The sequence below is a fragment of the Pimephales promelas genome, chromosome 9 (assembly GCF_988280905.1).
Source record: "Pimephales promelas chromosome 9, fPimPro1.hap1.1, whole genome shotgun sequence".
Lineage (NCBI taxonomy): Eukaryota > Metazoa > Chordata > Actinopteri > Cypriniformes > Leuciscidae > Pimephales > Pimephales promelas.
The window spans coordinates 20,475,510-20,497,828 of NC_142777.1; the positions used below are offsets into that span (position 1 = coordinate 20,475,510).

At 38.0% G+C, this 22,319-nt stretch overlaps 1 protein-coding gene across 6 annotated transcripts in view; it reads left to right on the plus strand.

Moving 5' to 3' along the window:
- tenm2a (teneurin transmembrane protein 2a) overlaps positions 1-22,319 on the plus strand; it is a 330,820-nt gene that overhangs the window by 277,427 nt on the left and 31,074 nt on the right. For 4 of the 6 annotated variants that reach the window (XM_089134829.1, XM_089134833.1, XM_039649135.2 and 1 more), the window contains 8 exons: positions 3,316-3,438; positions 12,070-12,275; positions 12,513-12,708; positions 14,664-14,765; positions 17,741-17,935; positions 20,130-20,330; positions 20,461-20,646; positions 22,153-22,176. In XM_089134829.1, coding sequence (XP_088990955.1) covers positions 3,316-3,438; positions 12,070-12,275; positions 12,513-12,708; positions 14,664-14,765; positions 17,741-17,935; positions 20,130-20,330; positions 20,461-20,646; positions 22,153-22,176 — 1,233 coding nt within the window. The remainder of the gene's footprint in view (positions 1-3,315; positions 3,439-12,069; positions 12,276-12,512; positions 12,709-14,663; positions 14,766-17,740; positions 17,936-20,129; positions 20,331-20,460; positions 20,647-22,152; positions 22,177-22,319) is intronic. The other 2 variants (XM_089134831.1, XM_089134830.1) reach the window with 2 other exon arrangements.

Sequence of the window (22,319 nt, forward strand, 5' to 3'; positions counted from 1 at the left end):
GCAAGTCAGATGAAAAGAGAGAATGACATACTGAGGTAGAGAGTGAGACAGACTGAGAAAGACAGAGTGAGACATGGAGCAAGGTATACAAGTAGAGAGATAATGAGACAGACAAAGTGTGAGACAAACAGAAAGAGTTATAGAGTGAAATAGATACAGATATATGCTGAGAAAGGCGGAGAGAGTGCCAGACGAAGCAGATCCACTTGGTGTAGTAATTTGTGCACATTTGCACTATGGATTCGCAAGTTAGTAAAAGAATCAAGAAGTAAAGGAATTCAGAAATGAGGTCATACAGTACATGAGAGTATAGCACCTCCATATGAACCTCCTCCTGTGACACTGACTACTGAGGCAGTGATGGCTTCCGTCTCTGATGACTCAAAATCTCAAACAATCTCAGCCCGTCTTTACCGCTTCTGTGAAGAACAGATGACGCAGACACACAGGAGCAAGAGATAAAGCACAAGAGCTTCCTCTCTCCTGCGTTTCCTGCGGCACCTAAGGAGTTCAGCAGACTAAGCGCTCCTCTCTCTTCTGCTTGTGATAAGTTTCTTGGCAAAACTAGAAAGGACACGGGTCGGGAAGAGATTCAACTGACAAACTGCACACAGGCCTCAGAGCGAACAGACCAAAATAAGCTCCACAGGCACGAAAAAGAAACAACAGCCCCCCCAATAAAAAGAGGAAAGATAGAGAGAGAGAGATCTACATTCTTTCTTTCACTGAATCATGCCAGCTCGACATGAAGGCTCTGAATGTTGTCATGTTTCTGCTGCTTTTCTGTCTGTGCATTTTTTTTTTTGTTAGTTTTTTTTACCTGTTGAGGTGCGAGTGATTCCTGCAGACGTGGGTCGCACGCTGCCTGATTCTCTTTCTGTCTATCTTTAGAAGTGTGTCTACATCATTTCCTCAGGGCTTCAGTGATTGAATGACTGAAAAGATGCGCGCACACACACACACACACAGCTAAAGTAATTTTGTTAAAGAACCAATTAGATCTGTCACTCAGTTCCTATAATCTACTAACAGAAAATAATTTTGTGGCACTTTCGATGAAGGCTCTGTATAGACCCCTTTTTGCGCTGATGTCACAGTTACGTCATAGCGTTAGCTGGAGGCAAAACAAACAGACAACTGGAGGCGGCTAATACAAACCAGCATAGATTCGGCTACATAATAAGGAGCTTAAAGGGATGCTTCACTTTTTTTGGAAATAGGCTCATTTTACCATTCCCCCTGAGTTAAACAGTTGGGTTTTTACCGTTTTCGAATGTATTCGGACGATATTTTTTTTATATTTAGAAGAATATTAGTAACCAGACAGTTTCTGGTCTCATTGACTTCCATAGTAGGAAAAAAAATATACTTTGAAAGTCAATGAGACCAGAAACTATCTGGTTACTGATATTCTTCTAAATAAATAAAAAATCGTCTGAATACTGTACATTCGAAAACGGTAAAACCCAACTGTTTAACTCATGGGGGGGAGTGGTAAAATGAGCCTATTTCCAAAAAAAGTGGAGTATCCCTTTAAATTAGTATTATTATTATTACATGTCATCTTGTTGTGTTGTTGGGTGCAATAATCAATGAAAAATGAATATGCTGTATCTGGAATTTTAATTTAGAAAATATTCACATCATTAAAATTGCAGCGTAATGTCACTCTTTACATTGTTGTCTTCTCGGCACTGGCTCGGCAGAACACAAATCGTACCACACAAGTCTTGTACATGACCATTCAGCACATCTAATGCCCTCAGTTTCTCTTTACGCTCGGTTTCTCTATCGGATTGGTGTAGAAGTCAGGCCACTCAAACGGAGGTAGCGTTAACGTTAATCCTGTCAGGTCCATCCATTTAGTGAGTGTGTACAAGTCAGCCAATCTGGTTCCGTCCGTTAAAATTAACTTTTGCAAATAACAATTGTGGTCCTGGACACTGGGTGAACCTGTAAATTAAGATAAAACTGGATTTATACAGTAAGTTAACAAAACTTGCAAACTAACGTTGGGGAAGCAGCCAGAGGAAACCTTCCGCCTCCACCTAAGCTCCTCCCACAAAAAAGTCACTATGTTTACTAATTGAAAAGGGGTCTATATTACATTACATTTTTGGGGGGGTATTTTTCATAAATAATAATTATTTAGAAACATTTGTAATTCAAATGGCTGTCTTTAAACGCTACAATTCATTGTTACATAAAACATGTACAGCAGATAAAATTTGGTGTTGATCTTGTGCTGTTATACATTATATCCAAATGAAAGACCTGTCAATTATTACAATACTGCAATCATATACAAAGACATGCAATTAATTATTTAATGTATTATCAACCCGATCACACTAAATGCATCTTTATAGCATGTATGTGTATTGTCGTGTAATTTATACGCTAAAGTAAGTTTTACATGCATATGATACGCATTGGTTGGTTAGTGGTGTGGGGTGCGTGTGTATTACAAGCAAATGAACTGCATATCAGATGCACGCGAAAAACTGTGTCTCATATGCACGTAAAGACTCACTTTTACGTATAAATTACACGACAATACACAATGCGTGTTATAAATTTATTATAATGCCTTATTTTGCTTTGAGTATTGTGTACTGTACAAGCTTTGCAAAAGGCAGCGAAATCTCTTTTTTTGTGGAATTTTTGCTCTCATTTTGTAGGAAAATATGTAGAATTCTGTTGAACATAATCTATTGCAATATATGCATGTCATCATTTAATATTTAATATATAAAAAAAAATGAAAGTGCAGCAGGGCATATGCTAAATTTGACTGTTAATTTGTTGTAAAAGGAGTTCGATAAAATTGAGTTATTGCTAAAGTCAGAGAGCAATTTTTTAAAAATTTTCCAATAAATAAGAGAGAGCCCAGACTGGTTTGATACAAACACACAGCGCTGTGACATATATCAGACTGAGGATCAAATGTAAGTGTCCTGTGAGTGACAGATGGCTCCTCAGTCAGTCAACATCAATCAGGCAGGCAATCAATAAAAATGACTAGGCTGTCTGTTTTTTTGTTTTTTGCTCAGGGAAAAAATAAACCACTTCATCTTACAGCCTCTCTCTGTCTGAACTAGGTTTAACAGATCAATAGTATACATTTTAGATTTCGTATTTAGTTTTGAAATCATTTGTGCTCTCTTTGTGAAGCAGCAGTAGCCTACAGAGTAGCCTTTGCAAAGACCTCTAGCTTTTCTTTTTTCTGGCTACCTTTCTTTTCACATACCTGCACTGTTTACACTCTTTCTCTCTATCTCTCTCTCTCTCACTGTTGCTCTCTTTCTCTCTCAGCCATGAATCTGTTGGGGCTGAACTGGCAGCTGAAACCTGTGGTTGGTCCCATGCTGAACAACGGCTTGGGAGCCGGACTGCCCAGCAACAGTGATGTAGCAACAGCGCCCTCTGGAGGCAGAGGTGAGCAGCAAAGCCTCACAGCACGCTGTAGTCCTGCACGCTCTTTTCCATAAGGAGATTGACAGAAAAACACAACGGGAAAAAAAGACTATAAACTAGATTCAGGGGGGGATAAAAAACAGTTGAGCTGAAACCTCCATGCCCTGTATATCAATTTGTTTCCAGCTTGTACCCATTTATTTTGATTTGTGTTTAGTAATTTGCTTCTCTGTCGCACTCTGAGGTCCCATCATGACAGCACATTTATGCCCACACACACTTCTCTGCCTGCTTCCACGATCGACAAAGGACATTATTCTCCGGGCTTCATTTCTGTGTGTGACAAGAAACCAAGTAACCATGTGATTAGGTAGAGCAGCAAGGCATTGTGGGCTAGTGATTCTGAAAAGGTGATTATTTTTCAAAAATAGTGTGTGAAACAATAGCCAGGTGTTGCGCAACGAGAAACATGTCAAAAGGGCTTTCACATGCGCGTAACCCCGTGTTATCGTCATGCTAAGCCCCGCTTAGAGAAACGTCTTACTCCTACTCATTTAGAAGTGAAGTTAGCACCACTTTAATATCCTGGGTTATAAAAACCCTGCTTTTGCGGTGTTGATTCACCCAAACTTGAACAGTGTGAAACAATGTTGGCAATTTTAGCAATACACACCAAATTGCATTCTTTTTATTTCCATGCTTTGGGCAGTGACAGAAACACATGCGTTGTGACTGCTGTCAAGTAGTGATTGAAAACCCTTCATTTGGAGTGAACAAGAGACTCCAATTTTTCCATTCTTACCTTTATAGCATGAAAATGAAAAATCCACATTGAGTGATAAATGAGGATGCACTAAGCTTATAGGAAGGTTAAAGGTTATGTAAACAGTTTGTGTTGGCTGCTTGTCTAATCAATGACACTGACTCAGCAAAAATGCAAATAAGAACGTCAACACAGAAATTTGCATTTAAAATACAATAATAATATTCAACCAAAACAAATGACATTTTAGCATTATCATATGACATCCTCTCCTGCCAAAAATAAATAAATATGTGCCATGTGACATTTTTGGCAATAAGGAATTTAAAGAGACAATGGGTGTTTCTCAAAACCAAGAATGCAATGAACGGACTTGTGTTCTTGGGGAGAACGCTCTTGCTAGTTGTTCTTGGAAGAATGAACTCACAAAGTGACGAGCACACAGAACGCTGCTGACAGTTTGAGATGATGTGTTCTTGCTGGTATAGGCTATGCATGAACCCTGCTGATGAAGTATATCCGATAGGACCTCAGCCAGATTCTTTATTTCCGCATATCGTGGCAAACCTTTAAGAAAATTAATTTTCTCAGAAACGGCGACAACAATTTTAGAAACTGATTCGCTAGTCGTATTTCGCATGATATTGAGAGACTGCCAGGATATGGTCTCTTGACTGTGAGGTAAAACGAGTCTGTGAGCAAACTGGCCAGTTGCCTTGCTAGCTAACGTGCTTATGGAGATTCTCATTTCCGAAAACGCTTGAGCACATTTTCGATTCACCATAAATTTTTCTAATTTTGAAATCTACACAGTTGATTTCTCACATCAAATGTTCTCAGAAGTGAATTTAGTGATGAAATGGCTTACGTAATTGCATGCGTAATACTGTATTGACCTGCCTCTCTTTCCTCGAATGCCAAATTGAATGCTGGGATATTTCTGCCGTCAAGTTCAATCAAGTTACTTACCAACTGATGCATCCTCTGTAAAATGGGTGTGTCAAGAACACATCCGGGATTTTGAACCTCCAAAATGCAAACTTGTGTACTGGGACTGTATTTGGGCCACAAAAGATGATGTTTTACACAAGGACACAAGTACAGACAAGAACACATAGGCCCAATGGCTGCATCCGAAATCGCATACTTACCTCCTACTGTATAGTAGGCAAAAAATTGTAGGCTATGAGACAAGAGAAGTAGCCTATGTCCAAATTCACCGAGGATTTATAAATGACATAACTGTCGTTTGTTGGTCAACTGATGATGACAGAGTGGTGAATGTAGTACGTCCAGATTACATGACTATATAGAGCGTACTGTTTTAGCGGTCGTGAAGTAATTAGTTATTCAAAATAAGTACCTAGCCTACTCAAGAGAGTATGCGATTTCATGTAGGGTGTCAAGCCGCCTTTGTGAGTTTATTTTAGACAAGGAAATACTTATAATTATATATCATTGTACATCCAAATGTGTTTCTTGAGTTTTTGGTCATTTTTTTTCCAAAAACTCAAAACTAAATTTTGTAAAATAAATAACTCAAAGACCAAAAAATAAATTATGTTATGCAATAAATGACAAAGTCCGTTTAGGGGAAACATATTTTCTGTGTAGCTGCCACTATTCTTCATTACTGGCAGTGGCAGTATAATAGCTAGCTATTTTGCTTGTGTTTTAAGTTGATGTTAATAATTGTATAAGCTGATCTTTTCCAGAAAGCATTGATGATAGTGACAGCAGTGCATCAGAAAATAAGGTCTTAGTAAGAAAGGAAGAAGTTGAAGATCAAGAAGGATAGAAGCAGTAAGGGTGATGGCAGGGTTGAAAAATGTAAGTCATAGATTGTTGTGAAAGTCAGGCATTTGGGTATATTTGGGTATATACACTACAACCATGGTCAGGATGCTCCAAAAATGAAGACTAATCAGGTCCAAATCGAGTTACATGTGGAAAGTGTGGGCTACACTGAGAAAGAAGAGTCTTATTGATTTTCACTTGTGCTACAATCATTGATTAGAAATTCCAAGAAATAAAACAATGTTGATTTTTTTTATGTTTTTTTTCTAACACTAAGACATGGTTTCACTATTTTCCAGGCAGCAACTGAATTTATGTCAAGTTTTTGCACATTTTCGCTTGCAAATTCCTAAACACTAAAAGGTCTTAGTGTTTTTGAAACACTAAGACCTTTTCACTACTTTTTCACTAATGTATTTGAATATAAGTGAAGTTTCAGACAATTTGCCAAAAATAATTTACCCCAATAGGACTAAGTCTAAATGATGATTAAATGAAGACTAAATGACCAAACCTTAAAAAAGGTCAAAAGTCAGATATAGAAAACTCCTGTTGGAGAATTTAGCCTTAAATGTATGTAAAATATGAAGTCCATAATTAGTCCCATAGAGGGCTTAAGGAATGTACAATGTAAAATGTCAGCTTATGAATACCTAAGATTAATTGTTAACCCCTGGTAAAGTATGAGCAATATGAAACATAAAACAAAATCAATGATTCTTCTTTAGCTTTTTTTTTTTTTTTACATTATCTCATTGTGCACATTTAATTTGCGAATGGCGTTCGATTATCATCGTAGACAGATAAGATTTTGCATTTTTAATTCAATTTTGTGTAAAAACAATATTCTGCAGCAGTCCGATCAAATAATTACTATCTGCAAAGTAACAAAGCTCACAGTCTCCCGTTAGAGGGATCCTCCACTTTTTTTTTTTTTTTTTTTTTTGGAAATAGGCATTTTACCACTACCCGAGAGTAACACAGTTGTTTTAACGTTATCGAATCCATTCAGCCATTTATATATATATATATATATATATATATATATATATATATATATATATATTTAGAAGAATATGAGTAACCAGACAGTTTCTGGTCTCAATGACTTCCATAGCATATTTTTTTCCTACTAAGGAAGTCAATGAGACCAGAAACTGCCTGGTTACTGATATTCTTATAAATATCAGAAAATCGGCTGAATGCATTCGAAATGGTAAAACTCAACTGTTTAAGTCTGAGGTACTTGTAAAATTAGCCTATCTCCAAAAAAAAAAAAAAAAAGTGGAGCATCCCTTTAGGTCTCCGTCAAAGTCTCACGTTACATTTCCATCACGCACTTGAGGGTCTGCAACGCACTGGTTCAGCTGGCCAATCAGAGCACTCTGGAAATATGTTTTTTTGATCTTTAAAGCATGTTATTCTATTCTATTAACCCAATAACGAAAATTATGAACTTTTAAAATAGCATCAAAAATGCAGCTAAAATCATGTCCATCACATTTTGGAAACAGAAGGTCAAGTTGATAATTGTATTCTGTACAAACTTTTTCCCAGATGTAGCACATCATATTACTCTACTGTACATGTATAACACATAATTCATTCAGTATACTGCAGATATTGTTGTATCTCGAGAAGTATTGGTGGATTTCTGAAAAAATTCAAGCCAGCATAATCCCACAATATTAGCACCTCCACATAACCTACTGATAACTCTGATTTTTCTAGCAATCAAAGTTGATTAACATTGCAAGCAGACACTCACACACTTACACAACAACCCATTGGCTTTTACCTATATATTTTCCCCAGCTCTCTCTGGCTGTCTCTGTCTTGATCTCACATGCTCACAGGTTCACAGGAAGTGTCTTAGAAAACACCACATCACCCGACAACACCGCCTTTTTTTCTTTTTCTTTTTCTTTTTACAGCAGGCAGTGGCTAGTCATCTTTGAAAACACACACACAGAAAGAGAGATAGATACAGTAGATGTTCTGTTACAACACCTAGTGAGCAGCAATAGAGAAAGCATTGTAAATCATCATAACACATCAAAGTAAAGCTACTTAATTATGCTACCTTATTTTCACAAAGGCAGTATCACATAAAACGAACTATTTTACCCAATATTAGTATTGTTTGGTGCCGTTTAAAGCTGCATTAGCTTATGAACTTCTTATTAGTGAGCCCCAGATTGCAGATGCCGTCTAAGAAGGCAGCTGCATATAGAAGTAGCTCACCGGCATTTGAGTTGATACATATTTACAGAGTCTAATTTTTTCTTCCTCCTCTCCTCAGTGACACGTAAACACATCTCCATGATTATATAGGCCACTGTGAATGATGTTTTTGTTTGGGTGTGTAGGTAACAGAGTGAGTTTGTGAGCTTTGAAACAGCTCTTCACATCAAATGCTTCAATCTCACCTCCTCAGCATGTCGGTGTCAATTTCATCCAAACAGATATGACTTCTCTCTTCCTGTCGCTCTTTCTTTTTCTCGGATACAAACATAACGTATTCCACATAACAGTGAGATTTCATTAATCATACATACACAGGCAATGCTGCAATGAGGCTATCAGGCAGATGTTGCTCTAGCACAACATAATAAGTTTTGTTATTCTGCCGTGTCTGGTGGTTGTTGTTGGTGCTTTTTTCCCCCCCTCTCATTCTCTACTGCGTCTTTGTAGGCCTATAACTGTTATCCCACCTTATTGTCTGGCATATTGTGTTGAGATGTTCGTAGCCTATCTGAGCTTCTGCTGGATGATTTGATGCTCTGGTCTGATCTGTGAAATGATTTGTGTGTGCTTCTGCCTGCTGGCTACATTAGCTTATGATTGGCTTCTCTGCACTCCACTGGATTCAGTTACGGTACTTGATGCTGTGCTTAGACACTCAGATTCAAATGCGCTATATCTACTTTAGCTCTGATTCAAAACCTAGGCTGCCTCAATGGGAAGCTGTTTTGTATGTTTTCGTTGTGTCTAACACATAGGCTACTTAAAAAAAAAGATTAGATTTAAAAAAATATATATATATATATATACTCTTACTCTAGTCTCTTTTGCTCAACCAATGCTGCATGCTTCTGAGAAAACAAGTATTACTGTTTAAAATAACTGTTTTGTATTTTAAAGGTGACATGATGTCCCTTTTCACAAAATGTAGAACGTGCTGTTTTTGTGTGTGTCCTTTTAAAGGAGAACTCCGTTCAATTTTAACATTGAGAGCTAGGGGTTTTTTTTTTTTTTTTTTTTACATTTGGAGTGCTGTCAGTACAGACAAAAACAACAAAAATCTGTGTTGCCTACACCGTGTTATCATCTTTTTAAAAATCGCACCCTTGCTTTACAAAAGAAGTCACTTGCACTACACCACCTAGGTTTTTTAAGCAATATCTATATGTACATGTATCCTTATGTATGGTTGTCTTTTTAAACTTGGCCCACAATGGGGCAGTGTAGAGTGGAGTACAGTAGGCTTGAAAGAGTCTTATCTTAACATGGTATGAACACATATAGGGTCCTATCTTGCACCCAGCGCAATTGACTTTGCACACTGACGCATGTCAATTGTATTTTGCACCCGTACAAAGTGGACTTTTTTTACATCCACAGGCGCATGGCGACAAACTAGAGAATGAACTTGCCCTCCCTTGGCAGTTCAATGCAAAAAAAGCAGGCGTGTTGGTGCTATTTTGCAGTTCCAGAAAACAATTGCGCCATTGTCCAGAAAAAAAAACTAGTCTAAAGTCAGTGGCACATTTCGTGTGCGTTCAGATGCTATTTTAAGTGAGCATGCTTGGCCATAATGCATATTTTGAACAACACGCATACACTGTAGAAGATTCTCTCATCTGCACAGATGCATTTACTTGTTGTTGTCGCTTGCGGAAACCAAATGGTGGCACTGTGTGTGGAAACGTGCAGATTAAGGGTCTGTAATACTATAAAAAAAAATACCCTCATGAATCAGATGAGGAGCTGATCAGTTTATTTTTTGACATGCTTGCAGAGAAAGCCTTACCAAAACAAAATTACTGGGTTAATTGTCACTGTTTACTGATCAGGACCTGATAGCACTTAAAAATGTTTAGATTTTCATGATATGTCCCCAAATATATTTTACAGTGTAATTTATCGTAAGTTCAAAAGAACAGTGATTATTTGAAATAGAAAATATTTTGTAACTTTATAAATGTCTTTACCACCACTTTTGATCTTCCTGAATAAAGTATGGTTGTCACCCCCCACCTAACCCTAACCAAATGGAATTATAAATATATTAAATATAAAAAATATAGCTAAATAAATAAATGATAAATAATAATTAAAATAGACTGAGTGCAATTTTTTTATTTATTAGATGTGCATAACTCAGTCTTTGTACAGCGTTCCAAATGAGTCACTTATGCATTTCTGTTCCAATGAGGCTACCTGTAGTCAGTGACATGGCTCACTATGTTTTGGAATGGATCTATTGTGTTTTGTTGTGAAATAAAGCTGGACTATTGCTTCAGCCACAGTCGCAGACTGATCTCTCCTTCCCTAAGGGAATTCTCGTTCAGCCTCCCTAGCTCGCTTTTTTATTTTTCCTTTCTTTAGTTCCATTTCTCCTCTGTCCGTGCTCTTACTGTATTAATGAGGGGGCTATTTCATCTCCTGTTGTGGCTGCTCGGTCCTGATTGTGTTTTCATTGTTCTTTATTTCCTCACTATTTTTCACAGGTTTTCTCTGTCAGGTCTGCGGTCTCCAGTGTAGATCTGACCTGATTACAGGGGAGCTGTTTTTCGTGTGTGTGTGTGAACATCACAACCATAGGGACGGAGTGAATCTGTTGCATGCAACCTCCATTTACACTCGGCCATTGCCGCTAGCTACGAACAAGAGATAGAGAGAATAAAAGACAGCGAGGGAGAGAGCAACCATGGATTTTCCATTAAATGAAAAGTGGATAACAGCTTGTGTGATTATGTTGGTAAACAGGATGGTGGTGTTGACATGCAGTATGAGCCAAAGCCTGAGGGTGGAGAATACACACACTCTCACTATAGAAGAGATCTCTCCGTTGGCCTGAAAGTCCACAAACACCAGAGACAGAAAAAGAGGAGAAGAGAAAGTGAAGTAGGGGATAATTGAAAAATCAACTTATAACTTTCAATTTTCTTGCAGCCCTCTAAGAAAAAAAGAAAAAACAACAACCCATGAACCCACTTGTAGAGAATATATAAACAATATATATACATTTCTGAAGGATCATGTGACACTGAAGACTGGAATAAAGTCCATCACAGGAACAAATTACAGTTTAAATATGATGAGGAGATAAAATGGTAATAATATTCAATTTGAATATTAATTTGAATTTAATATTACTGTTTTACTCTGTTTTTGATCAAATAAATTCAGCCATAAGAGACTCTTTTTAAAAAAAATTAAAAAAAAAATAATCTTACTGACATTTTTTTTTTGTTATGTTTGGCTAAGTGTGACATATTTTCATAATTCCCATCCTACATTTCTTTCACTGATTATACTATTTCACATGATGAGAATAAAGTACTTTATGAACTCTGTTTCATGTTGACATTAAAAGTGTTGGTCTTTCTGAAAACCTGATGTCATTTGTAATCGTAGAGCCCTCACACATTTAAAAACAATAAAAAGCTGATATCATGTGACAATTCCAATAAAGCTCAGCTTACAAGGGACATTAACTTTTCATCTTTATAAGTTATTCCTGTTTTTCCGCGAGCTGTGTTTGAAAAAAAAAAACACTCAGACATTCAACAAAGAAGCCCCTATTCCCTCTCTCTCGGGCTCTGTTGTTTAACGTGATGCACTCTAGACTTTATTTGCGCTTGGTGGATACAGTGAGGTTATGGTCAAAGACACTTCAGGAAGAAGCATTTGTGTTTTTCAGCTTCCATCAGATAAGTGTCTCCCAGAGAGAAAGCGCATTTGTGCGGTTTCCCTTTGTTTTCTGTTCTCAAAGCAACAGCCTCTGAATCCATAAACAAGCGGCAGTTGCAACACAGCTGAGGTGAAAGATTGATTTTTGTCTTATTCCTTCCTTTCTGTCTCAGGTCCCTGGGCCGCACGCAACAGCAGCATAGATACGGGCAGCCTGGAGGTGGGCAGGCGAGTGACCCAGGAGGTGTCGCCCGGGGTGTTCTGGAGATCCCTGATGCACCTCAGCCAGCCTCAGTTCCTCAAGTTCAACATCTCCTTGGGCAAGGATGCCCTGTTTGGGGTTTACATTCGCAAAGGCCTGCCGCCATCACATGCACAGGTGTTTATACCCATTCTATTTACAAAGAGACCACTCTGTGTAGTCCTTTCAGGGAGAGAAAAAAAACACTCTTTCATCACAACAGCGGATCAATCAGTCATTGCACATACATTTTATAAGTCAGCAGGTGTTAGATAAAATCTTTCCTAGAGCTTTAACAAAGTATCTCACTGTTTGATATGTATGAATCACTGTCAAACCACTTTGTTGAAGCACGTTCTGTTTCCCTCTCTGCAGTATGACTATATGGAGCGTTTGGATGGAAAGGAGAAATGGAGCGTTGTGGAGTCGCCCCGCGAGAGACGCAGCATTCAGACAGTGGTTCTGAACGAGGCCGTGTTTGTGCAGTATCTGGACCCCGGCACGTGGCACCTGGCTTTCTACAACGACGGCAAGGAGAAGGAATCTGTCTCTTTTAGCACAGCTGTTCTGGGTCAGTTACTCACACACAGGTTAAACGCGACATTATACTTTTTTGCTTCCTCAAACGCACACTTTACCACTCAACCGAGACGCGAGACCGAAACGTGAAAATACAGTATATTTTGATGATAAGCTAGCATATATTCAAATATTCAATATAAAAGTGTTTTATAACAGGCATGTTCATAAAGATATATAAGTTCACTGTGTGTACCATAGACTGTAAAAAAAGATGGATGACGCCCCTTCGCTCTCTTCCATTGATCAGAACTGAAGCCGCCAGTATCCCGATATGGCACTGACATCTTGGAACTTTAAATTAATTATAGAAATGTAGAAATTCAATTTAAAGCTTAAATAAATAAATTAAAGCTTTATAAATTTAAAGCTAAATTTAAAGTTTGTTGGTGCTTCAGTGACTACTTCGCTCAGAGAACCGGTCAATCACAGCTGTCAATCATGACGACATAACTTATTTTAAAAACAAACACTTGAAATGACATCAGCGTGATAAAAACTACAGTAAATGACAAAAAAAACATCTTTGGAAAAATGAAATTTGAAGTGTAATTTAATTGAGTTGGTCTCACGTCCGTTGAATAACATGGGGAGGCGGGGTTTATGACCTATACTAGGACCGGTCACCGAGGGGCGATCAAGATGTTTTAGCTTCACTTTTCAGGGCTTGTGTGGCATACTTGGTGTGTACCATTGAAAAATAAGTTTTAATATGTTTATTCAACAAGGACACATTAAGATCAAGAGTAACAGAAAAGACATTCTCTGAATTTTGTGATTTAATTTTTATCATTTTTTTATCAAAGATAAAATTTTAAGCAGCACAACTGTTTTATACAGCATATTAGAATGATTTCTGAAGGATCATGTGACCCTGAGGACTAAAGTATTGATATGAAAAATTCAGCTTTGTCATCACAGGAATCAATTACATTAAAATAAACTGTCCCACTTTATATTAAGTGGCTTTAAGTACTATGTACTTACATTGAAACTAATAATTTGATACAATGGACTTGTTGTGTACATACATGTTTTTACATTGTACTTATTTTAAAAATACCAGCATGTAATTACAGCAATAATTACTGTATGTAATTACAACCGACCCATACCACCTCACCTGTCCCTAACCTTACCCGTATCACACCTCAATAGCAGCAAAAGTGTTTTACAATACAACATGAGCACAATAAGTACATTGTACTTTTTTTTTCAATGTAAGTACAGAGTACTTAAACCCACTTAATATAAAGTGGGACCAAATACAGTCTTATAAAACTATAAAAATGCATTAAAAAAAAAAAAATCTTGCAGACCCCAATCTTTTAAATGGTATAGTTCAAAACTAATTAATGAAAGAGAAAAACTAAATTGCCCGAAGATAGATATTTAGAACAATTCACACAGACATTTGTTCAACTTGTTTCATAAATGAAGTCTAATAGCAGACCAGTTCATTTTAAAATTTGAACAGTTTTTTTTTTTTTTTTTGTCTGTAGAGAATTATCGATGAATGTGTCCTTGCTGTCCAGCAAACGTGAAATAATTAAATAATGTCAGTCTATTAATGTTAAACAATTTAATACATATCATCATCCACTAGAAATGAGATAAGCACCTTGTGGCTCTATTCTATGAATATTCACATGCATGAATTGTGCGAATAAGTGGTGTCTCACCAATTAACCTTGCGCTAATCTACTGTGATATGGCCTACTTTCATTGCCGTGATATTCTCATGGCTAATGAAATGGCGTGTGACGCTATTTGAATGGGTTGTATCAATAATGACCAGAGACCGCCACTCAGAACTGGAGCGAAAGAAAAAGAGAGGAACGATGCAGTGGAGGAAAATACAAGATGAGAGTTGGATATGGTGGTTACAGCTGTCATTACCATCAAAGTAGCCTTTTTTTATATAGAAAGGTTTCATTCTTTTCACAGATTCTGTGCAAGAGTGTCCCCGTAACTGTCATGGCAACGGAGAGTGTGTGTCAGGAGTATGTCACTGTTTCCCAGGGTTCCATGGCATGGACTGCTCGAAAGGTAAGAAACTCACCAATTACACCCCAAACTCTGTCAAACAACGAGATAGAGAGAGAGAGAGAGAGAGAGAGAGAGAGAGAGAGAGAAGTGAACTATTACTCCTCTATCACTCATAGGAAAATGGAGAGTGATCCATTAATTTCACATTTAAAAGGATAGTTAACCCAAAAAAAGATCATATATTTTAATAAATCTCATGTCGTTCCAAACCCATATGACTTTTCTTCTTTGGAAAACTAGGTGCATTTTTGTCATTTATGTTTGAAAGCCCCAGACCTTGAAAATAGTGACTGGTTAATTCTTCTAAAAACCAGTCTTTTATGGATTTAAGACATGAGGATAAGTAAAAAATGACAACATTTTCATTTTTGGATGACCTGTGTTTTGAAGCTGTGGATTAGTGGTTTTGCACTCATACGTGTGTATGTGCCATATACGTCTTCATCAATCTTCCCACCATCATTCCTTCTCATCTGTGTACTTTATCAATAAAATATTAAAACATAAAGAAAAGAAGAGCACATGCGATGGGGAACAGCGGTGAATTGTTGCCGATATGGCAGGAGCAGTGGGATTCAAAAGCTGAACACATCAAAGATGTGTGTAAATCTCAGCGGTCCCAATGGCTCTAGACACTCAACAGCTTTTGGTATCCCGAGAGTCCAGATAGCTCCTAGATGAGCGTGTGTGTGTGTGTGTGTGTTGTACAGTATGTGTGTTTCTGACCTAGCTATGCAGTCTGGGACCAATTTGATGAAATAATTCCCAACTTAATTTATGGACCATCACCAGAAGTTAATATATAGACTAAATAATATCTTGTAAAAATTCTAAAACTGCCAAAAGTTTAAGAGGTAGGAGTTAGTCTATAGCAATTATAATTAGCTAAGAACAACAAATTTCAATGAGAAGTCCCCATTTCCCCTCCTGTGTATGAGCGCATGTGTGTGTGTGTGTGTGTGTGTGTGTGTGTGTGTGTGTGTGTGTCCACACATTGAATTAATTTGCACAGTTTGACTGACAATAAACTGTATTTTCCTCACCATACTTTAGTTGTATGACTCTGAGAAACTGAGATGTGTGTGTTAGTGGAGGTCTAAGGTCTCTCTCTCTCTCTCTCTCTCTCTCTCTCTCTCTCTCTCTCTCTCTCTCTCTCTCTCTCTCTCTCTCTCTCTCTCTCTCTCTCTCTCTCTCTCTCTCTCTCTCTCTCCCTCTCTCTCTCCAATGCATAAGGATGATGAATGGCAGTTCATACAGCCCAATATCTTCCATTGCTCACCTCGGAAGCTCATGATTAATAGTTTTGTTACCACAATGTTAAATTACATTTTTTTTTTTCATTACAGTTTTCTCCAACCGATCACAGCTGTGTGTGTGTGCATGGATATATTTACAATGCACAGAGCCTTGAGACTCTCTCATTACAGAAATCACCTTAGGATGTCTTTCTAGACTGCTGGCTGCTTAATGGACATCTTCTCACAGACAGGGTGCTAGTGGGTTATGTAGTCTAAAAGTCAAGAATATTCAGGTCCAGAATCAAACACATTCTGTTCTTATCAGGTGTGAACGTAGAACCTGAAGTACCATGGTTGGACCCAGTGTTGGGAAGGTGACTGATTACAGGTTACCTTATTTAAAATGTAATAAGTAGAGTAACTATTTCAAATACTTGATTAAAGTAATGGAACTGATTACATTTGATTTACTTTTTGATTCCTTTTCTAAATTTCTAACGGAAGTATTCAACTATTCAATCACTTTCAAACATTTAAACCAGGCGTGGTTAACCTTACAGTAGTCCTCAACACTGATTATGGTCAGACTTTCCTTCATCACTTGAATTAAAATGATAATCGTTTAATTTTAAAGCACAGCCACCACAAAATCAGACTTTTTACTCTTTTTTTTTTTATTTTCTAGCACTGGAACGAATTTTTATCACTCGCCATGGTGGCAACTCTCAGACAGGCTGTAGTCTAAAGCTTTCAGCTGCAGTGTGGATTGATGTAATTGGCAGACGTGGTGAGCTGCAAATTCAAACAAGAGAACCAATCAAAAGCATCCTAATAGTATTACTTTACTTAACAGCCTTTAAACGTGCACATCAAAAACAGACAAAGCAACAAATTAGTATTATTCAAAATATCCGAGTTTTTACAGAAAATATTCAGATGTAACCCCCTTTGTAATTGTTAACATTTACATAAGTAACTAATTTAATTACACATTTTTTTTGTAACGGAGTACAGTTACATTTATTTTGTTATTAAATTATGTAACGCTGTTACATGTAACCGGTAATTACTCCCCAACACTGGTTGGACCATGCACCATGGTGTTATTGTGTTTTTAGGACACTTTAAATGTTATTACCACGTTTTTGGACATGCACCGTGGTATAATTATACTTTCATGACATACATACCATGTTAGTTTCATGATTACTAAGTAAACCTTGAAGTACCAAGAATACCATAAAACTATGTGAATATGTACGAATATGTAATATTCTTGTTGGCTCTTTTTTGATAAATTACTTGTTTTTATCTTTTATTTTGGATAAAAGCTAAATAAAGAAATCTCACGATGATAATTTCAAAAGTCACAATAAGTGAATACCACCAAGAATCCCACCAAACTGGTTGTACTTGAAATTTGCTGGCTATAGCTTGAAGTTTGATTCATTATTTTACATCATATGACCTCAGTGTGAGTCTTTTCTGAGCCCATTGTTATCAGATATGGATTCTGTCCTCCCATGTTCTCATTCTCTATATTATACCATTCAGAGACAGATTTATGACCACAACTACCAGCCTGTTTCAGATTCTTTGTAAAAATCTCTCTCCCGATGCGGTCTCATTTGTCTCTTATACTATTCATTATGTATTTAGAAACAAAACATGAATACGAAAACATCAGACGTCTCTCATATCAAATCGTCTTGTTCTCTTTCTGTTTATTTCTCCAAGCGGCATGCCCGGTCCTCTGCAGTGGAAATGGCCAGTATGACAAGGGATCATGTATCTGTTATAGTGGATGGAAGGGTCCGGAATGCGATGTTCCCATCAGCCAGTGCATCGACCCCCAGTGTGGTGGTCACGGCACGTGCACAGAGGGCACGTGTGTTTGTACTCTGGGCTACAAAGGAGAGAATTGCGCTGAGGGTAAGTGTGTGTGTGTGTAGCTTTCTGTTGACATTGTTTCATTGTCAAGGGCTTAAAGTGATAGTTCACACAAAAATGAAAATTCTGTAATCATTTACTCACGCTCAAGTTGTTCCAAACCTGTATGAGCTTTTTTTTTTTTTTTTTTCTATCCGGGTCTCAGTTTTAAAATGGGAAACACATATTCTAGCATATTTTAAACGGTCGTCTTTGGCTGTTTCCCTAGATTCCCTGGTAGGGCCTAATAGGCTCCAGCAAAAACACTTCTCAGATATGAGTAAAGGCTGGGAAATATTGATCTAGACTTTGAGAACAATAGCTTTGGTCTTGATTCATTTTTTGTTATCTGTAAAGTTTAGTGGCTCTTGGGTAAGACAGTGACTGGCAATAAGATAGAGAAGAAAACGAGAAGAGTCCCAGCCTCCCAGGAGTCTAAAAATGGAAAGGGAAGAGAAAGAAAAAGGCAGAGACAGAAGAATAAAGGTGATGTATGAGAAGACTCAGATGAAAACAGAACATAGAAATAGGTTGATGGAAAGCAGAGTTGATGGAAAACAGAAAGTCTGCTCATTACAGAGAGACAGCGATGGCAGCTAAACAAACAAATAAATAGAACAACAAAAGCCTTGCATATTAATTCTTTCTGATTCTCATTCTCCAAATCTCTAATTAATTTTTGAAAGTCTGGCATCAAGTCCCCATATTAAAATGTTTAGAGGGGGATTAAAGATGTTTAAATGAATAGTTCACATAAAAATAAAAATAAATGAAAATTCTGTCATTGTTTGCTCACTCTCATATCATTCCAATCCTGTCTAACATAAACAGAAATATTCCGATGAATGTTCATTCCACGTTTTTTAATAAAATAAAAGCATAGTCAACAAGGGGCAATCAAGCTCCAAAAAAAGCAACATAAATGACGACAAAATGTACATTTTTGAGATAGTAATATATTTGTCAGTTAAGGTTTGTGTATACAGAGCCATTAACTGCTACTAAGAAGAAATTCACTTAAAAACACACATACTAGTAATATCTAAATTAAAATGGTCAATCAGGGTTAGGTTTAAGGGGGATAGAAAATATAATTACTAAGAAAGAAAAACAATAGAATATTAATGGAAAGTTCCCACCATAACAGAAAAAAACAAATGTGTGTGTGTAAAAAGAGAGGGGTTTTATAGTAGGGCACTTTGATCTTGAGGTATTGCAGATCACAAGGTCAGCACTTTTGCTCCTTTCATTTTTTTTATGCCATTCTAAGATTTTCAAATCAGATATTCATCACAGCAGTCACTCAAACAATTTACCTGAAGTGCTGGTGACATATAAATCAATAGTCGTGATGTGCAGTTTCTGCAGCATCAACATTTGCCGTGAATGGTTTTATGTGCGAGGGGAGAAAGTGCGGCACTTCTGTTAGCTTAAGGGGGTTGAGACAGGGGTGTCACGCAGGGCACCACAGGGCCGGGTAATTTCTAAAATGGCTTCCCCGCACTTTTCATGGCCAGATCTCTTTCTTTCAGCAGTCGATATCAATTTTTTGAGGCACCTTGGATGAAACGTGAGAGACAGGGTCAAAGTCAAAAAAAAAGAGGAAGGGAGAGGAAGGAAGACAGACAGAGATGCTGAGACAGGGAGAGAGAGGGTTTGAGAGGTGAGTGTGAAAGCCTCTAGGCGAACTGCTACTCGCATTTAGGGTGTAGTATATTGATTTTTCATGCTTGGGTGAAAGTTGAATGTACTTGTGGATGCTTCCAAACCTGATTGCTTTTTCTTTTCATTGTATGTTTGTTCTCTGCATCTAAAGGTTTACTGTAAGACTTACGTATATTTTATAGTATTTTGGTCTAATAAATAATAAACTATAAATAATTGGAAAAAAATACGACTTTGATTATTAAAGATGTAATTGACATCTACTAAGTTTTAGGCTAGTTTACTAACTAGTGTATTCCTAAAAGTCAAAATGTATCTTTTAGTGCATAAATTAATTTAAAATGTACAGTCTTTCATACATGTTTTGGCTAAAAATAGCAATTAGCAAATTCATGATCGTGTTTGACAGAAGTGCAGTCAACGGAACGTGTCAACGCAGAAGAGAAAACTAAGTTTATAAACCAATATCATAGGGCCTTTAATATTCATGCCAGATGACTCCTCACTCATGACTCTCACGTGTTGTACGCAGTTGACTGCTTGGATCCAACCTGCTCAAATAATGGCATCTGTGTGAACGGCGAGTGCCACTGTAAACCAGGCTGGGGCGGACCCAGCTGTGAGCTGCCCAGAGCACAATGCCCAGATCAGTGCCACGGTCACGGTGCTTTTATTCCAGACACAGGCGTCTGCAGCTGTGACCCCAATTGGATGGGCCCTGATTGCTCTGTTGGTCAGTCTGCATGTTTGCTTGCACCCTCTGTTATACAAATATTTTCGCATAACCTTTCATTTCATGATTCCTGATTTGTAACGTATGATATGTCAATTTTGGCAATACTGCTCTATTCTTCTTTCCTCAGAGGTTTGCTTGGTTGACTGCGGGACGCACGGTGTATGCATGGCTGGCTCGTGCCGCTGTGAGGAGGGCTGGACCGGTGCGGCTTGTGACCAGCGTGTGTGCAACCCACTCTGCGTGAAGCACGGCACCTGTAAGGATGGGAAGTGCGAGTGTGAGCAGGGCTGGAATGGAGAACACTGCACCATCGGTAGGCATATATCCACCCCTGACCCAGACTGTGACTGCTCCCTACACCCACCATTACAACAGATGCCACATGCTCTGCCTATACTGTTCTCATGAACATTATATAGAGATCTTTCTCTTAAGAGCCTCCTGTTTTGGGATCATTATCGTTGGTCCCGGGGCAAAATTCATATCAACCAGTTAGAATCCAGGAAAAAGAGGTTAGAACTGTGGTTAGGGTCATTGCCCTCTCTTATTGTGGTTTGGGAAATTCCTTCGCCAGAACCAGCAAAGGATGTTGATCTAGGAACATGACTTATTCACATGCAGCTCAGGGATTTAGGAGAACTCCAGGAAAAATGTATACCAGTGGTTCTATTGATCATCCTTGACTGATCTATCAGGATGGGGTATAGAGTACATCAGTATAAAACCTTTCCCTTTCCCAAATTCTGCTCAAAATGCACGTGGTCCTTCTCAGAGTATACCCATTGGTGACATGCATAGAGGGCACGTGCTGTAGCGGCTACAAAAGCAGGCGTTTGTGTGCACCCATCTAGATTTAAAAATATGTATATATATTTATTTACTTTTAAATAGGACATCCTATGCCAGGGGTTGTCTAAAACTTTGTGGGAACATTGCCATCCAGGAGCTGGATCAAACACCCCTGCCCTGCAGTCTTGTGAAAACCACAGACACGAGGGACAGTCATTGCAACACTGCAAGTACAAATCAAGTGCGTCATTAAAGTCAGGGACCAAATGGAGGAGAGGTTTTAAGCTTTTAAAGAATAGTGGAGAACAGCATACTAAACATCTTCCCTTTAAATGTGACTGTAATCACATCATCATATGTTTACATGAGTTGTAAAAAGAACAAAAGAGACACCGAGGAGGAATCAGGAACAGCAGGGTCAATAGGTGTAGGAAAGATCAATGATGGCTGTGCTTAGGTGCACTAGTGTGTGATACAGTAATTATTGGGCATAATTAGACTGTTCCTCTGTCTGGTGTTGGACTTAGAACAGATTTAGTTGTGTTTGATCATGCCTCAAACAGCAGAGGCAGATGAGTGGGCTGCTAGGTAATGAACAGTCCTTGCGGAATAGCTGCGACTGATTGAAGGTAGAGGCATCTTCACCTTGATAAGTCACACCTTTTTGCCTTGACTTCTCTCTCTCTTTTTCAAAAATAGACTCAGATTTTCCTTTTCCTTTCTATCATCATCTGTGGGCGTGTGTGTGTGTGTGCATGTTTGTGTGTCACTCCAAAGATGATCTGACAAAGACTGAAAGCGCACTGCCTTTAATCCTTCTCCCCATTGTACGCCACGACAGGAAGTCTGTTTATCGTCTCCAAACTCTTTCTGTAGGCTAAAAAACCTTTGTGTCTCCATCTTCAGTTTCCATTTTTATTTCTGCGAATTCTTCTGTTTTTAACTGATTCAAATACAGCAAACACATGTATTCATTTGTCTTCTTGTTATGATGCATTTTTGTTCTCTCTGAATGTCCTCTCTGATGCAGACTTTTGGGATGGGAGTATTGAAGGTATTGTACCTCGTCGTACTGTGACTAGTGCTAGTTGAACTCTTAATCTGGTTGTGAGCAACCCCTCCGCCTCTGATAGCTTGGCTGCATAGCGACTGTGTGCTTCTGTTTGTAGAGTAGCCGTGGTGGAGTAGAATGTGGTG